The sequence below is a fragment of the Eublepharis macularius genome, chromosome 9 (assembly GCF_028583425.1).
Source record: "Eublepharis macularius isolate TG4126 chromosome 9, MPM_Emac_v1.0, whole genome shotgun sequence".
Classification (NCBI taxonomy): Eukaryota; Metazoa; Chordata; class Lepidosauria; order Squamata; family Eublepharidae; genus Eublepharis; species Eublepharis macularius.
Window position 1 is genome coordinate 76,461,754 of NC_072798.1, and position 24,903 is coordinate 76,486,656.

The 24,903-nt window shown below is 40.7% G+C and overlaps 1 protein-coding gene across 1 annotated transcript in view; it reads left to right on the top strand.

Annotated features, from left to right (window-relative positions):
- The window catches only part of FOXP2 (forkhead box P2), a 316,762-nt gene that overhangs the window by 268,210 nt on the left and 23,649 nt on the right, over window positions 1-24,903 (top strand). The window contains exons 14-15 of the mRNA XM_054987876.1: window positions 1,219-1,288; window positions 2,082-2,245. Coding sequence (XP_054843851.1) covers window positions 1,219-1,288; window positions 2,082-2,245 — 234 coding nt within the window. The remainder of the gene's footprint in view (window positions 1-1,218; window positions 1,289-2,081; window positions 2,246-24,903) is intronic.

The window sequence follows — 24,903 nt, forward strand, 5'->3', positions numbered from 1 at the left end:
AAATGATATTTTCCCAATTTTCTTTAACACTTTAAGTATCCCACTGCAAATGAAAACTATTAAACTTCTCGGGGGTTTTATATATATAAGGAATGTATGCTTCACCATATGTTTATCATTTTCAATCCATCTGTTAATAACCCTTTCTACTCAATATTAAAATTTCTCCATGTTACATGTGCTTTCCATGTGTGGTTTGCTTTTACTGTGTAAACCTTTGACCAAAGTAGGAAGTCATTGAAGTTTGTTTTGGAATACTGGGCCTTCAGACCCTAACCTGGAAACCTCAAAAATGCCTTCTCAATAAGGATAATATTAATAGCATGGCCATGTAAAATGATATTGACATGATACCTGCACTGTGTTAACCATGATATTTTAGCACATAGAACCATTAACATGCTAGGAAATACTTTTTTGTTGTTTGCCTTTGCAAAAGCACACAATGTTCAAATGGTGGAGCTGTTAATATTGACTCTCTAATGCTTGTGACTGTTTAAATTCATTTGCAATAGTCTAGGCAACACAATATATATGTCTATGTTACAGAATAAATAGCATTAACAGTAATGCTAGATTAGTTTTCTCTGGGTTTTTTTTCCAAATAAGTGCACTGTCAACTTGATGTATGCACTGTTGTTTTTTTCCTTTTATTTTAGAATAACAGCCTGCCCCTGTACTGCATCACAAGGCTACTGTTGAAATATACCTGCAGCTTGTCTGCTAACAGTGGGAAAGAAAAGGCAGAGGGGAGGGAGAAGAAAGATATTGTCTTTGGAATTCGAAATTCAGTTGCATGAGTGCAAACATGTGTGGGCACATAAATGAGTTCTTTGGTTCGTGGCTTATGTGTGCCAAAATGCAGATATATGTAACTTTTTGTTAACTGAAAGTGACAGTGTCAAAGTGACAGCAACTTTTTTAGTACAGAGTGTTGCTCTGTTGAGTGCAAGGAAAGCTCAGACTTGATGAGAATAGGCATTGTTTTGCTAGGCTCTTCTTTGAATGGAGAGCAACCGTATAGGTTAAGTTAGAGAAGACAGCTTAGTGCTTTCATGCAGATACATATACTGCTGTGGTTTTTAGTCAATTGAAACCTCCCTATTCTTGTTTTCTTTTTTAAATCTTGAACTGGTTGTGAAATTTCATTGCATTGTGCTACTTTGCATAGTTGCCTTAAAAAAATTAATCCAACTTTGCAAAATTATTTATTTTCAGAAGCCCAACGTTAGTGAAAAACATACCCACCAGCTTAGGCTATGGAGCTGCTCTTAATGCAAGCTTACAGGTAAAACTTTTAAGCATTTGGTTTTTAATGTGGTTGCTGCACTCTGATGTGTGACTGCTGCCATTTGCTGTTGTGCAATAGAAATCCCCATGTTTATGTTTATGTGGATATTCTGGACATTGCTAATAGGTAGGTTAATCACCCAAGAAAGTTGTATTACCTAGCACTGCAAGAAGTAGTAGTTCTAATTCTTATTACTTTTGATGTGAAGAAGCAAGAAGGACACCCTGTGGCAAAATCTGGAACACTCGGTTTTGCTACAAATGCTAGATTGATAGAAGCTTTCGCGAATACGTGTGGGTGTGCATTAATATTTATCCAAGCTGTCATGAATGATTTCACATCATAGAGTTGGGGAACATGGTGCTCATGGCAAAAACTTTAAAGTTTAATTATAAGATATAATTTTTATGCAGAAGAGGCAAATGTCAGGACTTTTTTTTATTTTGAGTTAAGTTCTGGTCATTTTTTTATAATGTAGCTGCTTGCCTGCATTAGCAAAGAACTGTTCTCTGCATGTTAGGACACCAGGTCAAAGGTTTAAGTGCACTTTAGTTTTAGAAAGAGTACAAAGGCAGAAAACATTGTGCTTGTCGGTGTCAGTGTTAATAGCTCATCCAGCGATGCAAGTACATATGAACCCTGGAAAGTCAGATGGGGAACAAATGCCCAAAGATTTCCAATCATCATCACCTGGGCCCTATTTATGTACATACACACCTCAGTATCTCTTGAAGCTGCTTTGAAAAGTAATATCAACGAACAGCAGCTTAAAATTCTGCATCTTCTTTAGGCTGCGCTGGCGGAGAGTAGTTTACCTTTGCTCGGTAACCCCGGATTGATAAATAACGCATCCAGTGGTTTGCTGCAGGCGGTCCATGAAGACCTGAATGGTTCGCTGGATCACATTGACAGCAATGGAAACAGCAGTCCGGGCTGTTCTCCTCAGCCTCACATGTAAGTATGGTTATCTCCCTTTAGTTGGGGCAATAATTTCTCTAAAACTGTGGTATTCAAGCATTCTTTCTAAGGCAAGTAAGACCACTGTTCATGTAGGCTGTGAAGCAGTTGCTGCTACATCACTGCATGTGCTGAATCCCGTGTTAGCAAACACTTCTTATTTACCCAGTGGTCAGAGTGTCCAGTGGGAAATGCCCGTGTGTGTGTGTGTGTGTGTGTGTGTGTGTGTGTGTGTGTGTGTTGCAGAATGTTCTGCTCATCAAAAATAGAACAGGAAGGCCCATCTCATACAGATATGTGAATTGGGGCCTTGAGTTGAGTGCATGTCCTACACAGGGTTGCATGCACAGAAAATCCTGCTAGTTTAAATGCAAGTTATATGTGCATAAATATGTATGGAATTAAAACCACAAAAAGCAGTAGCGAATATCATTGAAATATATATAACAGGCAGTGGATTATTTTTATTTACACTATCCCTGATTTTCATTATATAAATATTCAATGTGATTAACTCTGTTTTTATCATACATAGGGATTCCCCCCCCGCCCCATTTAAACCATAATGTTACATAGCAAGAACAGTTGTCTAAGAATTAATTGTAATTTAGCTTGACTTACAAGTCCTTAATGCGTTTATAGACTGTTGTACAGATACTACCCATTTATATAACCATAAAATGCAAAGTTTAACTGTTATGCGGAGTTTACATAGAAGCTAGTAAAGTGTAACTTTTTGCCTGTCTTATAAATCAGTGTAATTACATATTCAACTTTAATTACTGGTGCGTCTGTATTGGCAAGGTTTATATGTTATATTTTATGCAAGACTACGATTCCTATTAATATTTAGCAGCTAACTATATCATTAATTACTCTAAAATCTTTCCCCTACCATCTTTTTAATGCAGCTCTGAGAGTGGCAGTATTAAAAATTGATGTATTGTGGATTTCAGAAATGTGTATGAAGCCTGAGAAATGCCTGGCCTTAATCGGGGGTGTCAAATGTGGCAGTTTCTTGTTTAGTAAATAGTAAAACACGTACCTTGGAGGTATCATTTCCTAGGTTATTTATATAATAATTAGTGATGTGACTAGACGTAGATATAAGTTTGCTGTAGGATGATTCTTTCTAATGTACAATTATGTCTTAAGTTAATGGTAAGATCTTTGTATTTAGAATATTGTATCTGGTCCCTTGCTTTTATTTAATTTTTCTCTTTCATATTTTCTATACTTATTACACATGTAATGATACTGGAAAAGTAATCGCAATTGAAACGTTAGGGCTTTCCCCTAATGGAGTACATGTAGGATGTGTCTTTGTACTTGTTTGTTTGCTTTCATACACAGTTCCAGGTTTCGGTTTCCTTTTTTTACTTCTCTTTTGAGGTCAGTAGATAGATGAGCCTATAGATATATTTACGTGTTTAAGGCTGTATGCTAATTAGTTTATTTGGGGCTTATTGCATCACTTTGGGGATGGAAACCCTGACTTGCACACTAATGAATGAGAACATTAATTTGCTTCAGTGAGTTCCAAACCATTACTTTTTTTGTTTTTAATGGAGAAATTTGTCTTTTGGAAGTGTCTTTAGATGTATTAAATAATACAAAAGAAGTAATAAAACTTGAAGTAGAAAGAACATGAATATAAGCTCTTGAGAGCAACACTACTCTAAAACAAGTAAAGTGAGCCATCAGACCAAAGTTTTTATTATCCCATGTTGTATCCTATCAACCATGCATTGGGTAGCTTGAGGCTTTTTACTTTTAGCAGTTCTCCTGAGTATGCTAATGCTCCCTTTCTGTCTAAAATGCCAAGACAATAAAACTTTAAAGAGCAAACAAGAGATAGATTGGGTGTATTAAAAACAGCTATTTCACAGGAATGAATGACATTTGCTATTTAGAACTGTTTGGAAACAGTGTAGCAGATTATGGGAGGTGGAGTGTATGTACACCAAACAGCACATGGTGATAGTGCATGGTATATGCTGTAAATACCATGTGTAATTGGCATGAATTGCTCTGTGTTACGCAAAGGGCTCACACACTGTAGAGTGTTTATGACTAATCTTATGCCAGTTTCAGTGAAGAAATGAAAGAGCTATGTAGAGGAAGTTGCAATCACTAAGTATTGAAAATGAAGGGGGACAGAAAGGGAAGGTAACAGGTTCTAAGGCTTACTGCAGTAGTATATAACTGTTTAGGCTGGGGCATAATGTCAGTATTCCAGTACAGCGTATCAGAACTTGCCATAACATCAGTAGTTTAACAATGCTGTGCCACCAAAACCAACAGATATATTGTCAGAAATTGTCAGGGAAACCATAGAGCTGGATGCCGTGAGCTCAAGAAACGGGGTCTTTGCCTTGTTCCCATACATCCAACAGTTCTTTGTGACCATAAGAAAATTGATCCTTGTGGTCTTGGGATCCACGTAGCAACATAGTTCATGAGACTGCAGCAAGTAGGAGCAAAAACAGCCACAAGAAGATTGGTAATTAATGAGGAAATAAATAAAGAAGAGAAGCTATGATAACAAATCTTTGCTCTTATGAATGCATTGATCTTGTCCTGGAGTCTTAGTACAGACTCTGGGTCTTATAATCAAAAACAGCCCAGTAGCACCTTTAAGACTAACCAATTTTATTGTAGCACTGTTTTTGATTTTGCTACTACAGACTAACACGGCTAACTCCTCTGGATCTGGGTCTTATAGTTACATTTTTTTCTATAGGTAAGTCACCAAAGACCTGCTCTTGCGTAATGATGCAAGGTGGACTAGGTTTATACCCAGGTCACTGGATTAAGACCTGATTCTCCTGGTTTTGTGGAAATCCCATTCTTCAATACAGAAGGACATTGTGGAAAACTGAGGCATGAAAAAACTATGTGATGGGTACAATTTTAATGTGTGCTGACGTATTTAAAATTGTACCACATAAATTCCTTCTATTGAAACCCAGATAAGTTGCTATCCAAAGTGGAGGCAAAGGAACACGTCTGCTCATGCTCAGTGGTATTTTTTTTCTTACCTTTTCCTTTCAGAACTGAGTTCTGGCTCACAGCAGATCACAGAACCACAGAGTTGGAAGAAGCCATACAGACCTTCTAATCCAACCCCCTGCTCATTGCAGGATGAGCCTAAAGCATCTCTGACAAATATTCATCCAGCCTCTTCTTGAAAACTGCCCGTGAAGGGGAGCTCACCACTTCCCTAGGCAGCTGATTCCACCTTTGAACTACTCTGACCATGAAAAAGTTTTTCCTAATATCCAGCTGGTACCTTTCTGCATGTAATTTAAGCCCATTGCTTTGGATCCTATCCTCTGCTGTCAACTGGAACAGCTCCTTGCCCTCCTCCAAATGACAGCCTTTCAAATATTTAAAGAGAGGAATCATGTCCCCTCTCAATCGCCTCTTCTCCAAACTAAACATTCCCAAGACTCTCAGCCTTTCCTCGTAGGGCTCAGTCTCCAGACCCCTGATCATCCTCGTCACTCTCCTCTGCACCCTCTCGATTTTGTCCACATCCTTTTTGAAGTGAGGCCTCCAGAACTGCACACAGTACTCCAGCTGTGGCCTGACCAAGGCAGTATAGAGAGGGACTATGACCTCCTGCAATTTCTATGCAATGGCCCTTTTGATACAACCCAAGATTGAGTTTGCCTTTTTTGCCACTGCATCACACTGACTGCTCATATTTAGTTTACAGTCCACTCTTACCCAAGATCTCTTTTGCATATACTACTACCTAGAAGTGTATCCCTCATCCTGTATTTGTGCTTCACATTTTTGTGGCCCAAATGTAATACTGTGCACTTATCTGTGTTGAATTGCATCCTGTTCACAACTGCCCTCTGCTCCAGAGTATCCAGGTCTTGTTGAATTTTAACTCTGTCTTCTTGGGTGTTTGCCACGCCTCCCAATTTGGGATCATCAGCAAATTTAATGAGTAGCCCATTTACTCCTTCATCTAGATCATTGATAAAAATATTGAAAAGTACTGGGCTCAAAACTGAGCCCTGTGGCACCCCACTGGACACCTCCCTCCAATCTGATGAAACACCATTGACCACCACTCTTTGGGTGTGGTCTTCTAACCAGTTCCCTATTCACCAAACTGTCCTATAGTCCAGTCCTCAGTCTTCCAGTTTACCCATTAGAATGCCATGAGAAACCTTATCAAAAGCTTTACTGAAATCCAGGTAAATCACATCGACAGAGTTCCCACGATCCACTAAGCTCGTCACTCGATCAAAGAAGGAAACCAGGTTAGTCTGACAAGATCTGTTTGGGACAAAACCATGTTGACTTCCCCGGATCACTAAGCAGTCCTTCAGATGCTTACAGATTGATCCCTTTAAAAGCTGCTCTATCTTCCCAGCAACAGAAGTCAGACTGACCAGCCTGTAGTTTCCTGGGTCATCCTTCTTCCCTATCTTAAAGTTTGGGATAACATTTGCTCTTCTTCAATCTTGTGGCACATCCCCAGTCCTCCAGGAGGCCTTGTAGATGATGAACAGAGGCTCTGCAAGTTCTCTAGAAAGTGCTTTGAGCACTCTTGGGTACACACCATCTGGCCCAGGTGTGAGTTTGGGCCTTCAATTCCATGGCATTGAAGGCCCTATTCAAGAAGTGTTCACATTGTGGAACAAAGAAGGCCCAGTCGGATGAGTGTGACAAATGCCTTCTTTGTTTGGACAAGGGCCATGATACCTTGTGGTGTGTAGTCTGTAAAGAGTTTTCCACCATCTACAGTTATTTCTCCATTGCCGCCATCATCAGTACAGCCTGGAGAAAGACAAAAGGGCTCCTCAGTTCCATCTGAAAAGGATGATTATTTGGAACTGGCTCCTCACCATAGATGCCATTGGTTCCATTATTCTCCGTCTGGTTCCCTGTACCGTTGCTATGGTTTGAAGTTTTGCCGGGCAGGTACCCACCCCCTCATTACTTCTTCCATGATGAGGACCCTTAGGTTTCCATTGACTTGGAGCCAAGAGGCAAAACTAAAACTTTCTCGGTTCCAGTCCTGGTTCTAGAGGACAAGGCTGTCCCAGAACCAATGTTGAACCATGCTTCTCACTCTGATGATGACGCTGATGTCATATCGGATTTTGCACTAGAATTCCTTACTGAGGATTCTGCTGTGTCCTGGAGTGAGGATCTCAGTTTGTACACCAAACAGATACTCATTGAGGTTACCTTGTCAGATCTGGACTTCAAGGTCCTACATTCAGAAGCATCCGGACTGGTGGCATTTCCAGTCATTCAAGGGATAGATCAGGTTTCCTGTTTACTCACCCTCCTGCCAATTCTGTTGTTACTGAGACCTCCAAGACAAGGCCCTTCAAAAAAGCTCTGATTATAAAGAAGGCAGGAAATTAAACATACTGGGTAGATAGGTTTATGCTTCTGCAGCCTTAACCTTTAGAATTGGCACACATCCCTCCCTCCTTCCCCACCATGTGCTCTTTTTTCTTACCTTCCTTCTACATCAGTGGCTTAGAAAACTGAGGGAGAGAGACACAGTCCTACCTTTTATAGCCATGCCTGGAGGAAAAGTGCACAAAAAGGCTAGGCAAGCCTCTCGTGCCTCTAGGAGCTTTGGAACATCTGTGCTTGCGCATGCACAGTTTCTATGTGTGCCTGCACAAAAAACTACTCAATGAACAACAGTTACAAGTAAGCACAACCTTGTTTTCCCCCTGAATCTGCAGTTTGGCCAAAAGGCTTGTGTCCTTCCGTTTCTTTGGGTTTGCCACTTGGGACGCTTTGACCAAACATGTCCCCATTCTAAGCCATGAAACCTTTTGGCATGTGTGTGCATATAGGTATAGCCTTAGAAGTATTTTTCAAAGCAACGAAACACAGAGGTTTATATTTCATGAATGACTCTTAGGGGCTTTGATATTTGTTAATTAACAATATTGCTACTATGTTATGATCCCAAGTTTGATCATCTTGCTTGGAATACATATAGTTGCAAGTTGCAACTATCATGATGGAAAACGTTACTTTTAAAAAGTATTCTTATAGTATGCCACATTTCTGCCAACATTTGGTATACTAAAATTCTTATTTCTCAGTACTCGGCAACAGATATGTAGGGTGAAAATTTTCCCCCAGAGCTTAACTTTTCTATGGAAATCTTTCCATCTCTAAAACATTCAATGTTTTATAAAACTAATAACAACGAATGGATGCCATAGCCAATAAATTACGCTTGATCTTAGTCAAAAGGCTGAGAAACAATACCATAGCCAATCAATGCTAGACAAACCAGGCCGTTTCAAAGTTGTGATTGTTTTCCTGCTGATTATTTCTAGGAATTGTGAGAGTATATCAGTAATTTAATGACCTGTAAAGGGGGGGGGTGAAGGCAATACAACCACAAATACCTAAATACCAATTTTAAAACCAAGTTATGAATTCACCTAATGGGACGTGCAGATCAAAACCAAATCTAAAATTATCTAGCAGTAGAAATACTGTAACTAACAAATAATGCAAGTGCTGTACACATTGTCTTTCCAAATACTTGGGCAAAAGTTTTTCATATCTGGCACTACCAGATTCTTTTAACTAGAGATTGCCACAAATTGAACCAAGATGGTCCTCCTGCTCTCAGAAGAAGGCTGTCTGCGAGTTATCCAAGTGCATGCGTATTCAGGCATCACAAAGCATAATTTGTTGTTACAGTAATGAGCAAGAAGGACCTCTGGTCATTTCTTGCCCTCACATGATGTATTGAAATTGGAGGCTTCCTTGTGCTGGATTTAACTACAATTTCCCAAGATGTGCAAATCAGACTGGGTTGCCAAATTTTGGTTCATTTCTTGCTTATGAGGCAGAGTACTAAACCAAGAATAAACCATGGTTTAGATTCCTGGTCTGCAAGAAAGAAGCAAGCAATCGTTGGTTAAACCGTGTGACTCAGAAGTGATGGCAAGTTGTGGACAGTCCTGAACAAGCACAGTACACAGTGTGAGGGACCGATCTGATGACAGATGTTACCTGAATGTACCCTGAGTAGAGATGGGCACGATCCACATTACGAACGTCAAAAACCCACGAAAATGGTGATCATGCGATCGTGACCCGGCGGATCGTGATCGTCCATGGCCAACAATCCAGCGGTCAGGAGAGGCCTGGATTGTGGCGTTCGGGCTTGGTTCGGGAATCCAGACACTCAGGCGCCAGCAATCTATTCCCCTGGCAACGGAGCCAGGGGAAGGCCTAAGCTCTGTTTGCCCTCCTTCTGTCACCCTGGAAACCCAAATGGAAGCCCAGCTTTGCTTGATCAGCAGGGCTTCCTTCCAACCATGGAGCAGCAAAGCAGTTACAAGTTGGGAGAAGACACCCAGGGGAGGGAGGGGGAAGGGGGTGTTCTATAGCCATGGGCACTCCAATCTCATCCCTGCAAACCCTTATAGGCACTTCTGACGGCCAAACACAGACCTCCTGTGTTGCTGAATGGGACCTGTGCTTATAAATAGCCATGGGCTCCCAGGCTGGGTTTCACTTTCTGCTAGCAGTGGAGTGGGACAGAGCTCTTGCTTGCCACTTGCTAGCCTTTGGAGAGAGAGACTGAGAGAGTACAATTGTGCTTGGCTTTGGGGGATAGGGATCTATGTGGCCTCCACGATACACGATCTGGTTCGGGAACGGGAGATGTTCGTTGCTGTTCGGGAATTCGGAATCGTGGTCTGCACCGAACCACTATCCTCTGGATCGGTAATTTTTTTTGGTTCGTGCCCATGTCTAACCCTGAGTCTCTAGGAGTTAAGAAATAGGTATGTTTTTCTCTCACACGTGGAATCATGGGCAGGAAGGAATTTTGCTATTTTTCTGAAGCATTCTCAAGATGCTTACACAGAAAAGAACTCTGTTGCTCTTTGAAAATATTTTCTTATAAGCTTCCCAGTGCATTATTTATCCCCTTACAGTATTCTTGTACTCTGCTTCATTTTAAAGTACTGGAATTAGTTGAAGACATGTATGCGTCCACTATCTCTTCTGACACCTGTCTTTGTTGGAGTAATTACCTCAAGGTCATAGATCTGGAGGAGTTAGCCGTGTTAGTCTGTAGTAGCAAAATAGAAAAGAGTCCAGTAGCACCTTTAAGACTAACCAACTTTACTGTAGCATAAGCTTTCGAGAACCACAGTTCTCTTCGTCAGATCTGAAACTCCAAGTCAGCAAAATGTGGTTGCTGGGTAAAAACAGAATAAGGCTGGGAGCTAATTTGAAATAAACATATATGGCCTGAGTTAGTGTTGCCTCCTTCAGTTTTCTACACTGTGTAAAAAAAGAGCCATTCTCATTTGGCATAGCTTCAGTTATACCCCCACCCCATTCTTGCATTCTGCTGTCATTCCCAACCCCTACCCTCTTTTCCAACTTTTGGCCAGCTTGGATCTTTTTTTTTTAATCCTTTGCAGTTTGATCTGCATAAACATCACACTTTTTATGCTTTCAGACTTTTTGAAAATTCTTTTATTCTTGTAATTTTAATCCCAAAGGCATGTGTGATTATTCTGCTCTAAGGTCTTTTTGAGGTGCTTCAGCTTGAAACTAGTCCATTGTCAGATCGTTCCCACATCTGATTATTCCAGTCCCCTACTGTTCTGCTTTCACACCCCTTTCAGAAGGTTACCTATCATTCCAGTTCCAATCCCTTTCATTTCCTTGTGTTTTTAACTTCACAACATCCTGGTCTTCCCCCCACCCCCATCCATCCCATCTTTGCACATTTTTGCAGTACCGCTTGTGTCCCAGCTCAGGATGACTCTGCAGCATTTTACTCGGGAGGCCTCTATGATTCAAGTCTCTTGTTTGCCGGGTGAGATTTGGCTCCGAGTATTACAAAATAAATCAGATGCTTAGAGCCAAACCAAGCTTGAGGATAATGATTGAGAGTCATTTAATTGAGTCAATAATGATACCAGTGCTTCTGCGTTTTGCAAAATACCTCATACATCAGCACTATTTAATCTTCTTATTGCAATACATTAATGCAGGCTGGAAATGTTCTACCGGCATCTCAAATTTTGTATTCTGAAGAAAAGACCAGAAAAACAAATAATCACAAAGAATTCCTAGAGAGCAGCGCATGTTGTTTGCTTTTTAGTGGCTTTAGTTTAGGATGGAAGATTGCTATTTACAAAGTTCCTACGGTGCTGAAGTTTCCTCTGACTCATTTGTATTCTCCAGTTCAAATGTAAGCTCAGTCTTTCTCAGTGAACATCTTGGGTTTTAGGAGAGCCTCCCTGGCATTTCCAATTCATAAGGAAATTAAGCAAAAAAAGGGGGGTAGTGTTCCATCTCCTTGCTGCATTTACTACTCTAATATTTTCTTGATTTTTATTGGCCATGTTCAAATAAGTTGTTGTTAATGTTTTATGGGTGAGTGGGAGGAGATAGCCTACACATCCCTTTTAGTACCAGCACGTACCGTGGTTACATGTACTAATCATTTTTGGGACGGAGGAAAAATATTTTCTACCCAGTAGCAGATGCTCTTCAGGGCTAGCAACGTTCTGACCATCACCTGTTCCCAAAACACACATTTTTCTGTTGTCCCCCATATTCAGTTTATATTGTTTCACTTCACATTTCAGATCTAGCCTCTTGTATTTTGCTTCCCTGCTCATCAACTCCCTGATCTTTCTAGCCTTATATGCTGTTGCGCTCAGCAGCTGCTGCAACCCTTTATCATTTCCTTTTTAGTTGTTTAAATGTTACATGCCTTTGATCGAAGGGTTGATGTTCCTTTTTTATTTAATATTCTAACCTCCATTTGTTGCACTTTCACAATTCTTTCTACTTCCTCTTAACAAAAAGATCACTCTAGAGATAAGAGTGCCTGCAGCTGTCTAGTGCTGAAAAGTGTCATATCCCCATAGTATGGATTGTGGAAGTTTGTAGGATCCTTTGGGGTTTTGTGGGAGATATATGGAAGCAAAATGCATGGATGCTTTATTGAAAACTTTATGCCATCCTCTTTTGAATTCTCAACAATTGGATATGTTTGTAGAGGCAGATTAATAATTTTTTAACCCTTGGGCCATACACTCACACACACAAACACATGCATGCTCTACCGCAGATACTAATTGCTTGAATTTTAACTGCAATAGTTAACTCTAGTTAAATATGAACTGCATATAGCCCAAAATAATTTTTTTTGACAAACCAAAAGATATTGTGCAAGACTGAAGCTCAAGTTACAACCTCTTACTTGAAGAACAAAAGCCAAACAATGCTAATAGAGCAGCACTGTAGGAGTTTCACTGGAAACTTACAGAGAGAAAAATTGTCAGCATTTATTACTTATGAAGTGTGGCTGGTTCACACCAAGAAGTTTAACATGACAGTAACATCTAGTTAACAACAACAAAACAACAGTGCACTTACGTACTGCTCTTCTGGGGCAGATTTTTGTCCCACTCAAGAGGGGTGAACAAAGTCAGTGTTATCATTATCCCCACAAACAGTTGGGAAGCTGGGACTAAGGAGTGGCTTATCGAAGCTCGTGGCAGTAGTGGGATTCAAACCAGCAGAGTGCTGATGCACAACCCAACCCCTTACCCACTGGCTTCTCTGTGTGCGCATGAGTGTGTGTGTGTGAGAGCGAGAATGAGCTATCACAATTACAGCACTCTAGCTTGAACTTTCACATCAACTCAAAATGTTTTACAGTGGGTTCAGCTAGCATCACAGTTAACTGCTGGTCTTCAAGGGCTGCTTCACACATGTGTAATTGAACATGTGGTGGCTGAACAACTCCAGGGTATTCTGGTTGGCTCATCTGCCCCTTGATTCATTTCAGTCTGGCTTCAAGTCTGCCTGTCACACAGAATCAGCTTTGATTGCTCTGGTGATCTCCGCCTTCCAGTTAAGGGCAATGCCTCCTTATTAGTTCTGTTAGATCTATCAGTCGTTTTTGATACAGTTGTACATGCAGTTTTGCTGAGATGCTTGGGATATTGTGTTGGTATTAGAGGCATGATACTGAAACCGAGACCAAGTGCAGAAAGTGGTTATTGCTGGTTCTGAGCCTCGGAGATCTCATGGAATCCTACATGGGTCGATATTATCGCCAGTATTGTGCAAGATTTGTGTTACACCATTGACTGGGATCATCCAGATCTTTGGAATGGGTTGATAGCAATATGCTGATAACACCAAGATATACCTCACTTTAAATAAGCCTTCAAAAGCAGCTGTGTCTGCATGGTCAAGTCACTGAGGTGGAACATGCTGAAATTTAATCCTGACAGGGTGGAGTGATGCTGATTAGAAAGGCTGGTTGGGAAGTCTTGGAGTGGTGCTGCTCACATTAGTTAGATCAGCCTATTTTAACAAACTCAAGTATGAGTTTGTGAATCTTATTAACCCTCTCCTTGAGAGAAAAGTAGATGAATTAGGTGCCCCAAAGTGCCTTTTCAGTTGTACTGGCACAAAAAGTGTTCCCCTTTCTTAGGCAAAGCCAACTCAGTCACGCTAATACATGCCACGGAACCCTCCAAACTGGACTATTGTAACACATTGTATGTGGGACTACCCTTGAAGAAAACATAGAAGCTTCAACTGATCCAGAATGCAGTGGCAAAGTAGTAGCACATTACCCTAATCCTTGTGCTGGTTGTTGACTTACTTCCATGTTCAATTCAAGGTGCTTTAAAACTCTTCATAACCTATAACTCTTCATAACCTGCATATCCAAGAGACCATTTTCACCTATATGAGCCTGTGCAGCAACTCTGTCATCCCAAGGGCTTCTGTTAGTTTCATCACGCAGGGCAGCAAGTACTGTTTTAGTCCAGACTCAGGCATGTTTATTGGCCATTCCCATTTTATGAAATGGCCTTGCTGAGATGGTAACAATGGCAATTACTTTTCAGAGATTCCATATCTATACAAAGCAAAAATATTTAAGCATGCTTTTGATGGTCTCTGATGATGAGGCCTACGTATGTTGTTACACAATAAAGGGACTGTATCTTTATTGCGCTTTAAACTATAATCTATGGATTTGAGTATCGTGTGAAAAAAGTAGGGCAATGTATTGTAAAATAAATATGTGCATGACTGCAGCATCAAATGATAGCTCACATAGGGTATCATTTCTCTGATTCAGACAGAACTTTCATTATCTCTTTATATCACGTCAAACCATGTTTTTCCTTCATTTCCGTTCCAGTGAATCAGCTATAGAGAAATCAGGTGATGTCACATTTTTATCCCCCTGAAGGGTTCAGGTTCATATACATGATGCTCCCCTTCTGCATTTCATCCTTACAATTCCACTGTGAGGAAGATTAGGCTAAGAGAGAGAGAGACTGTCCCGAGGTCACCCACTAAACTGTATAACTAAATAGGGATTTGAACCGAAGTGTTTCAAGACCTCGACCAATGTTTCCAACCTTTTTTTCCATGAAGGAACCCCTAAATGATTTGTTCAAATCCTGAGGAACCCCTACCTATGAAAACATTTACAGGCCAGAAAAAGTTGATGGCAGGCATCACAATTCACTTAATGCTAAATTATTGTCAAGAAGATTTATTTGTAAAGAGCTGCTATACACACACACACACACACACACACACACAAATCAGCTTATATTGTAAGAAAAATGTGAAGTATTTATCCTGTTTTTTTAGGATTATCTTTTTTATATATTAAAATATCAAATCAAAATAAAGTTTACTTGAACATCAAAATAAAGTTTACATCCAAAGTCAATATAAGGTTTTGTTTGTTTGTTTGTTCGTTCATTCATTCGTTCGTTCGTTCCATGATTTCTCACAGAACCCCTGACAATGTCCGGTGGAACCCCAGGATTCCATGCAACCCTAGTTAGGAAACACTGACCTAGACTGATACTCTAGCCATTATATCACAATGATTATAACATACATGTCTGAACCATCCCTTGGTGGCTACTGAGTAAACAAGTAGCAACAGGGAATTCCTAAGAAAATACTGGTGTTCAAGGAATGGCCTGACATACAAGTACATATAACAGAAAAGGAAGTGAATGAACTGAAAACTGAAGCATATGTTATTGAAGAGAAGGAAATAAAAGTAAACATCTGATGAGGATGTGCCAGCAAAAACAGCCTTGAACACCTATGGCCAACCTGTAGCCATTCCAACTCTATCCTCAGTAGTCTGTTTCTGGTGTGTTTGAGAAAGAGACTGGATTTTCAAACTAGTTCATAGACTGGTTTAATAGCTTGTAATACAGTATATCTTGAGTCAGCCTCCTTCTTGGGATCCAGATCCATATTGGAAAATGTATAAAAGCAGTTTAATTTTGATTTTAGCATAGGCAAAATGTCTCATGAGTCAAATATGAGGTTAAGGCTACATCACCAAATATCAGGGGCATCTTTTCTTACCTTCTATGAGGGCATTTAATTGTAGGTCCAGATATTGTTTGCAAGCCAGTAAATAATTTAGTATTCTAAAAGTAACAGATATGTTTGAGTATTATCTGCTTTTTGCAGTACAGTCCTGTATAGACTTTCTCTAGTTTAGCTCCGTAGAATCAGCGAGAAAGAATATGTGATAGAAAAGATGTGAAGCTGGTAAGAAGAGATGTGGCTATGAGTGTGAATTCAGTATGGCCAGAGTAATATCTAGCTTACCACTAGTCCAGTATTGGCTCACTGTGCAACATCGATAGAATGAAAGCAAGTGAAAGGGGTCTTCAGGTCTTTGAGGTTCCTTAGGGTTCCATTATGAATTTGGAGCATTCTGGCAAGGAACAGGAAAAGATGGCTTTTGTTTATGAACCTCTCTGCATGCACGAACTCCACACATAACTGTGGATAATGCCTCAATAACTGAACGTTTTCTGTCTGATAGCAATGAAAGCAACATTAGTTTTGGCAAAAGCTGTTCTTACTCTATAATGTGTATTTCTAGTCTGAACATGACATCTCTGCCTTTCTTGTCCCATGTACAGAGTTCTGGTACTTAAAGCTTCTCCTCACACACACATGCACACATGCATGTACACACTGTCTTTTCACAAAATAAATGTACCTTGAATAGCATCTTTTCATTTCTGTCTTTCTTCTTGCACTATGATTCCACACAAGCATCCATAATCACTTGCCACTGTGAATTTTGTTTCTTATGTTCATACTTTTTGCAATATTTTCTAAAGTTTGATTGAGAATGTAGACTACTGATTACACCCTTTGTGTAGTCCTCAAATCTCACTTCCAACAGGCAAAGCACACTTTATAGCTATACAGAGGATCGTTTCAGGGATATTTTGGCTTCTCTGCAATCCCATTAACCCTCTTTGGTTGTTCTGTTTAATCCCCAGTAATCTACAAGGCATCTGACACTTGCAGCTTTCCAGCTTCTCTTAAAAGAATCCCAGGTTATCTTTCTTCTTCCTCTGTTTTCTACGATGTTCAAAGCAGCCCACAGGCTCCTTTCTGATTCATCCCCCCAGAGTAAAGAACAAGTGTTTCTACAAAACATGACCTCTTTTAATATGAAAATTGAACATTTCATGACCTTTGTCTATCTGCCAAATTAACTATATTGGAAATCTGCAGGGTATTCATATAAACCAAACTGGAAAATACTTTCTCTTTAGTGACAATATTTTAGCATGCTGGCTTTCTAACAGGTTTTGAGGTCAAAATTACCAACTTTCAGTGGTATCCCTATTCATAAGTACTAAGTCTAAATATTACCTGCTGCATACGGAACAAATCAAATCTAGAGAATAAAGGTCAAGTCGTATATTGCATCTCTTGGGATAGGTGGTCTTTGGTTGCCATTTTCATCCTCTATTTTTTTTGTATCAGCCTTTTTCTCATTGCACTGTTTTCTTTATGATCTTACAATTCCTCCTGAACAAACAGTCAGCAAAGGCAAATTTCACTCTAGCTGTTCATGTTTACACACACAACAGATGTACATCACCACTCAGTCTAACCCTTCCAGACAACTGTAATGCTAGAATTTTGGGCCTAAAGAATCATTGAACTTCACCTTTGAAATGCATGCCTTTGCAGTGATCTACTTAATGCATCATAAAGATCTAATTTTGAAAAACCAATGATACTAAAATTTAACCATTGGAATTTTGTAGGTATTTGCATCAGTCCCGATAAAATTCTGCAGCTCCTCAAATCCTTCAGTGGAAAACACTCACTTCCACATAGTTTTGTGTTAAAGGGCAAAGTTCCATGTAAATAGAACTCTCTTCCTTCATTTCCTTAGACAAGAACAAGCAATAGAGAATCCACATGCATGAGTGGAACATTGGGTCTCACCCACCAGTTGGAAATCGGTCTCTCGGTCTCACTGCCGTCAAAGTGGGAGCTTGTATTTAATGTATGTGATGAAGCTGAGCTGGTGTGTAATGCATTACTGAGCATTTTACATGTCATCTTGTGGAAGAGAATGGGCTCAACATTTTCCTTCCTATCTATAGCAATGGAAAACATACACTAGTGGCCAAAATTGTGGAAACCTTTTGGAAAAAGTGTATTGTTGAGGTTTGATGGCTCATAACACCACTTTTTTTTGAAGTAATACCATAAAATTATATATCAATAGAAAGATAATTTTATCATGAATGTAATGCAATAACTTTTATGAAGGAATTTTTTTTAGAACAGTAGTTATAAAGAAGAAAATTGAAACACAATTCTCACCATGTCAGTTAATACTTAGTTGGGTAACCTTTTGCTTTAATTACAGCCTTACAACGCCTTCCCATGGAGTGAACCAAGTTTTTTAGTTCTGCAGCTGTTATAATGTGAAACCATGATTGAGTTATTACTTCTATTAATTGCGGTTTATTGCTGGGTTGCTTCTCACTAACCAGTTTCTTTAGTCGGCTCCATAGATTTTCGATGGGGTTAAGGTCTGGGCTATTCCCAGGCCATTCCAACAGTGGAATATTATTATCTTGAAACCACTTTTTGCACACAGCAGCAACATGACATGGAGCTGAATCTTGTTGAAATATAAATGCTTCATTATCTTGGAAAAGATCACCTGTGGAAGGCTTCAGTTTGGGTTCAAGTATTTAATTTATGTATTTTGGGGGCATTTATATTGCCATTTATCACGCAAATTCTGCCCACACATTTTGATGTCATACAACCCCATATCATAACACTAACTGGGTGTTTCACGGTAGGTGTAATACAATCAGGATGCAAATCTTCTCCAATTCTTCTTCTCACGCATTTTATGCCATCACCAACAAACAGGAAGATTTTGGTCTCATCACTCCAAATAACACTGACCCATTGTTCTGCTGTCCAGTTAACATGGGTTTTAGCCCAGTTTAATCTTTTCAACCTTTGTTTGAGAGACAATTTTTTTTTGTGGAATTCTAGCATTAAGACCAAATTCCTCCAGTCTGCGCCGAACAGTCCTTGCACTCAACTTCACATTGAATTGCGACATTTCGTTCTGTATGATTGCACCATTTCATTCTGTATGATTTTCTTCTGTCACCTAGGCTCAGTCTCTCAATTCTTCTATCATCCCTTGCTTGTGTGCTCCTTTTCCTGCCTTTACCACTCTGGTTTTGTAGTGACTGAGTTGCCTTATACCTCTTCAAAAATTTAGAAATGCCACCTTTGGTTAAGTTTCCACCAATTTTTCTTCTAATTTCTTCATAACTGTAGCCTTGTTCACTTAATAGTACTATTTTACATCACTTTCTGGGTGACCAGTCAACTCTTTGTGTCATTTCTTTATTTTTATTACGTTTTACAAGCTCACTGAATGAAAGAACACAAAACAAACAAACAAACTTGATAGCAATCACATAACACACTGACAAATGACCTCCTCTCAGCTCCAATACATGACATCAATAGCTGAATCCTACTGTGACTTGATTGGCTCATTGCCAAAACAAGATGACATCTGATTGGCTGTCTAAAGACTCATGCTCATTGGCTACATTCAAATGAAGGAAAGCTACTTCATATCAACCTAACCAAGTTGTGCTTCCTTTTCCTGGTTATTTGGCTATAACATTTGATAGAATACAGATAATTGAACAAACTTTGTTGCATTACATTCTTGATTAAATTATCTTTCCATTGATATATAATTTTATGGTATTACTCCCCAAAAAAGTGGTGTTATGAGCCATCAAACCTCAAAAATACACTTTTCCCCAAAAGTTTCCACAATTTTGGCCTCTAGTGTATGTTACACACAGAACTCAAGATGATAGGCAATGTTTAGAGATCTGAGGGTGTTATTAAAGACAATCACCCCAGTTAAGTAGGCAAAATTTTTGTATGTGGGCAGTCTTTTGGTGAATGCTGGTGTCGCATATGCACATTTGTAGCCACTAATGGTCTGTGACATGAGCCAAATCGGGGCAAATAAGACCAGGTCTGTAATTAAATTGTTGTGTTCATTTCCCCCTTTAAATTCCAGAAGGGGTTGAATTTTGGCATGGAGTATTTCTTACATTTAAAACATCAAGAAGGATCTACTTTTATTTTACATCATGTGTTATTGATCAGAAAGGCAGTATAACTGGTGACTTTTGTAGGTCAGTCAATTATAGCTTGCAGACATCTCAGCAATGGCTGCAAATTTCATTCCCTTTTTAACTTTTTGGCTAATTTACATTTATAGAGTTCAGAGGAGTTTCAGGAGCATCAGAACTTGTCTTTCATTTGGTTTTGCTAGCCTGCCACACCTTGAAGGCTTAGGACATGTTGGAAACCAGAGGCATAGTAATTTATCCTAAAAATATAATTTATATACCCAGTAAAATAAAAACTTAACTCAGTGCTGCTGACAAACTTTAGTCCTTGCTAAATTTTCTCCTTTCATGCACAGTGGCATATATCCAGCCTTGCAGTTCCAATGACTTAGTGATAGTTGAGTCTTAGGAAGAGAGGTCAGCAATTACTGCCAATTCCCCCTTCCAGAGCTCTGCCTCACTTTGCCCTTGACAGTGTTCTTGGGAGTCTGCTGACCCCCTCCCCCCCCCCCGGAAAAGGAGAGACTCAGTGGACTGTGGGGGGGGGTATACTAGGAAAGTTCCATTCTGCAAAGCCCACTATCTTTTTCTGTTTGAGTATAAATTTCCTGCATTTGCTCCACATTCATTTCAAGAGAGACTCTTTATCTCTTGTTCTCATGAAATATCTGTTGATGATATGACAGCATTAGATTACAAAGCCACTAGAACCTGTTTTACTTCACTGAAGTCCCTCTCAAATTTTGATGACAAGTGTTAAAATGTTTAGGATTCCAGCACTTGTGTGTGTTTCGCTAACATACAGAATCCAGCTGTTCTCAAGGAATATTATATGTCCAAGATATTGAAATTGCTGATATTCTGCAGGATCTGTTGTGAATGTATCACAATATGTAACAGTTATAGTTTGAAATCTTGCCTTTGGAGAGACTGTGTGTTTCCCAAGATATGTTGGGTAAGAATTTATGGCCTTTTGCCATTGTGAAGGGTTCTGTTTTAGGGACGGATGTGGTACTTCTTACATGCAACGTTTAAAGAATGTTTCACTCTTCTGTGGCAGCCTTGGTTCAATGCTGCCTCAGCATGGTTGCATTATGTGTCTGAAGATGTACATTTCCACATCATGTGTTAGGCATTTCCCGCAATGAACAGAGCTGGAATGTTGGTAAATTAGAAGGATTTCAGTACGTGTGTGTGCTACTATAAGCAGAGGCCTGGACTCTGACAAGTGAAGCAGTCTCACTGACACCAAGTTTTGCTGAATTTCTTCAGCCTTAAGGAAAAAGAATTTAGAACTCAGTAATCTTTGATATCCTTGCCTGACCGGGCTACTATATACATCCTAACTATTGCTGCTTTACCCCTTCCACCCACTTCTTCAAACCTCCCTTCCTTGTTGATTTGCCCAATCAAGAGCCATTTCTTATCAACTAAGTCTTGAATGTAGTGCGGCTTTCATTCTTGTTACTGTGGACTCTCCCTTTCTGTCAGCTATTCTATCCATTGCCAATGTTGCCCCTGGGACCAAAAACCAACTCCAAACTTTCTTTTAAATCTACTAAAATGTTTATTAATTTCCAAGAAAGAGGCATACATAGACCAGTTTCTTTTACAAAGTCTGGCGAATAAAACTCACCATACAACTTCTTCAGGGTTAAAGCAAATGGGCTAAATAATCTCTAATTTACATGGAATATTTCAGGCTACCAGCAGAAGTGTACTACCATCTCATCCCCAAATTGAATGACTTTGTACACTGTTTCTCTGCTTAAATAAGAACCCTACTAAATATTTCTTTAAAAAAAAATTATTATCGGCTCCTTTTTACAATGTCAGACAGCCTTCCTTTCTCTTTGACTACATTATCCTGTTGGCACAATTAAACTGACAAATCCAGTTGAAAAAATGTTCACAGGTTATTCAGCCCCTGATAAATTAGAAGAGAACAAAGTGTAATATAGTTTAATATTTTCATTATATGTATAAGCTAATCAAATAACCAAATAAATGTGTTTACAAAAACAAAATCTCGAAAGGCAGGCCACAACAGCATTTACTCAATACCAACTATCAGCTAAAAATAAAAAGATGTTGGATAGTTGTTGAAAGATACTGGAGCTTTGCAGGTGGATATAGAAAGGGTGTCCCAGTTTTACAGAGAAGTCACCCAGAAGAGTTTTGCATGAGTTTTTGATGTTGTGATTTGGCACACTGATGATATTGTGGTGACTAGAGATGGGAATAAACAGAAAAAAAACTCGAACATGAAGTTCGTTGTTCATTGCCATCCACGAACAGGGAATCATAAACAACCATGAACATGACCCTGTTCACGAACATGTTCGTGGTTGGCTGTTCGTGGGAGGGAGGGGGGAGGCTTGGAAGGGAAGAAAGTTCCCTGCACCATTTGCAAATGGCGTGGGGAACCTCCTTCCCTTCCAAGTCTCCCTCCTTCCAGCCGGCTAGAGGGAGGGGGGAGAGACTGAAGGGAAGAAGTTTCCCCATGCCATTTACAAACAGTGTGGGGAACCTCCTTCCCTTCAAAGTCTCCCTCCTTCCAGCCGACGGGAGGGAGGGGGGGAGACTTTGTCAGGAAACCCCTGACAAGCGGCTGAGTCGGGGGTGAAGTGTCCCTCTCCCTGCTGCTGTGCAGCAGCAGGGAGAAGGGCATTTCACCCTGGCAGGCTGCATTCAGCTGCTTGTCAGGGGTTTCCCTGATAAGCAGCTGAGTGGGGGATTTAAATGTCCCTGTTCCTGCACTGCGCAGCAGCAGGGAGAGGGAAATTTAAACCCGGGCAAGCTGCAATCAGCCCTTGTCAGGGTTTTCCCTGACAAGCGGCTGAGTTGGGGGTGAAGTGCCCCTGAGCTTAGATTGGGGTTTCCAGGGCAAGAGGAGTTCAGACAGAGTTTAGAAAGTCCGTTGCCAAGGGAATTGATTGAAAGGCGCCAGACTGTGTGGCTTGACGAACAGCTGATGAACACCATGAACAGGGCTTGGAACGAACATATGTTTGTCAGGAACAGGGCCTCACAAACAGCTTGTTCACGATGTCCAGAGTCTGTGGCTCAGTGCCTGGAGTTGCCAGGAGAAGGGGACAGGAGACAGCCGGGAGGCAGATGCCCAGCCGCCCCAACAGACCCCCCAAGGCCAGAACCTGCCAGCACCCAAGGGAGAGAAAGAAGCACCCAAGCCCCAGAGACTCAGAAGGAGCAGGTGGAATCCAGCCAGCCCCACCCTTCAGTGGGAAGCTAAGAACCCTGCCAGGGGAAGTAAGGACAGCCAGGAGGGGGCCAGGGCAGAAGGAGAAGGCACAAGAAATAGGGACAGCCAGCCCTCAGCCAGCCAGACAGCTACCTTACCGGCAGGACAGCAGAAGCAGCACAGGGCCCCGCCCCAAGCTGCAAACAGGGAGGAAGGGAGTAATAGAGACCAGCTGAGGTTGCTGGAAGCTTGGAGCAGAGGAGGCTTGGCAGCCAGCCAAGAGAGCACAGCCGTAGCTTTCCAACGCAGCCAAACTAGCTACCCCAGGTGCAATGGCTTGAGGCAGCCAAAGCCAATGCTAGGAGGCAAAAGAGGGGTGTGGCCTGGCAGGTGGAGCCTGGAATGAGGGACAGGATATAAGGGAAGTCCACCCTCTGGATGGGTGAGCACACGAGTGCGTGCAGTGGAGAGGCCGCCGCCAACAGCTGGATGAGGGAGGGCAGCTGTCATGGAAGGCTGCCTGAACAAGGTCAGGTTGAGTGGACCTGCGAGTGAACTGAGAGGGTGTGAGGATGAGGTATACCCCCCCTCCTTCCACAGAGCGGGATCCCACATATTCCCTGAAGGTCCTTTAAGGCGGAGGGCAGGCCGGCCAGCGTCTCACTGGGCAGTGCCCTTGGCAGAACCTGACATCCCTGAAGGTCCTTTAAGGAAGTCAGAGAGGCCGGTTTCTCACTGGGCGGCGCCCTTGGCAGAACCTGACACGCAAACAGCTGATCAGGCTGTTCGTGGCTTTTTTTTTTGTTCGTATTGCTGTTCGTGCCCACCTCTAGTGGTGACCTCAGGTGCTCTGAGAGTTTGCAATGTGCTATACAAAATGCAGCAATCTCTTTGATATTTTGTGCTCAAGCAGGTTTGTATGGAAAACTTTTAGCACTGAAAGCACAAAAACAACCCCCTTTCTCAAGATAGAATTCCCCTAATAAGTATTTCCTTGAATATACCAAACAAATTGGCTTTAATAAAGCTCTTTCTGTTCCATAGAAAAGAAGAAACAGAAAAGTTTTCTTAATGTTTTTTTTTCTATTTATAGACATTTGTTCAAAGCAATAATGCATTGCAGATAGATTGTAATCTGTTTTAGAAAAGAGGTTTTACTTCTCTGTATTTATTTAATAGACATTTTCATTTGAAGAAACAGTTTAAATTAACTTGAAATGAAAATTTTCAGCACCTAACATAGTACCACATAATGGCATGCCTCCTCTAAACAATAGTCTACTTTGGAACCCCTGTAGAAAATGATCTATTTATAATTAAGAATACTGCATGAAGTCCCCTTTCTTGTTGGTGACACCAGCTCAATAGTATGTAATTAAACTTTGTGTACTTGTGATATATAAGATCTTCTTGTTTTCATGTCAGCAATTGCACACAGGCCTTGATCTGTGAGCTTATTGAATAGGCTTTACCAGTGCCAGCATACATTGTTGCTATTAGTGCTTCCTTCAGAGGAGTGCTTCGCATCTAAACTGTTCGGGCGTATTGGCATTCCCTGTAGTTGACAGGTCACAGAATAAGCAAAGGCTTTTGCCTAGATCTATACAAATTGTGTACAATACATGAAATCTGGCAAAGTATTAAATTTTACAATTGGACACGCACAAGGACTTGCAGGGGCTTATCATTTTCTCCTCCCCACCATATCCTCTTTCCCTGCCCCTTGTAGCCTCTCCCCCTTCTCCTGCTTCCTTCTCTCCTTCCCCCTACCAGTGACTGCTCCCCTTTTCACCTCCCTACTCCCAGTAGCCTCTCCCCTGTAGCCTAGTTGCATCCTGCTGGCTCAGTCAGGCCCAGTTGAATGGTGGAGAATCTGCAAGGACTTGCAGGGAGTACTTCACTTTTCCCTGTATCCCTTTCCCCACAGTATTTCCTTT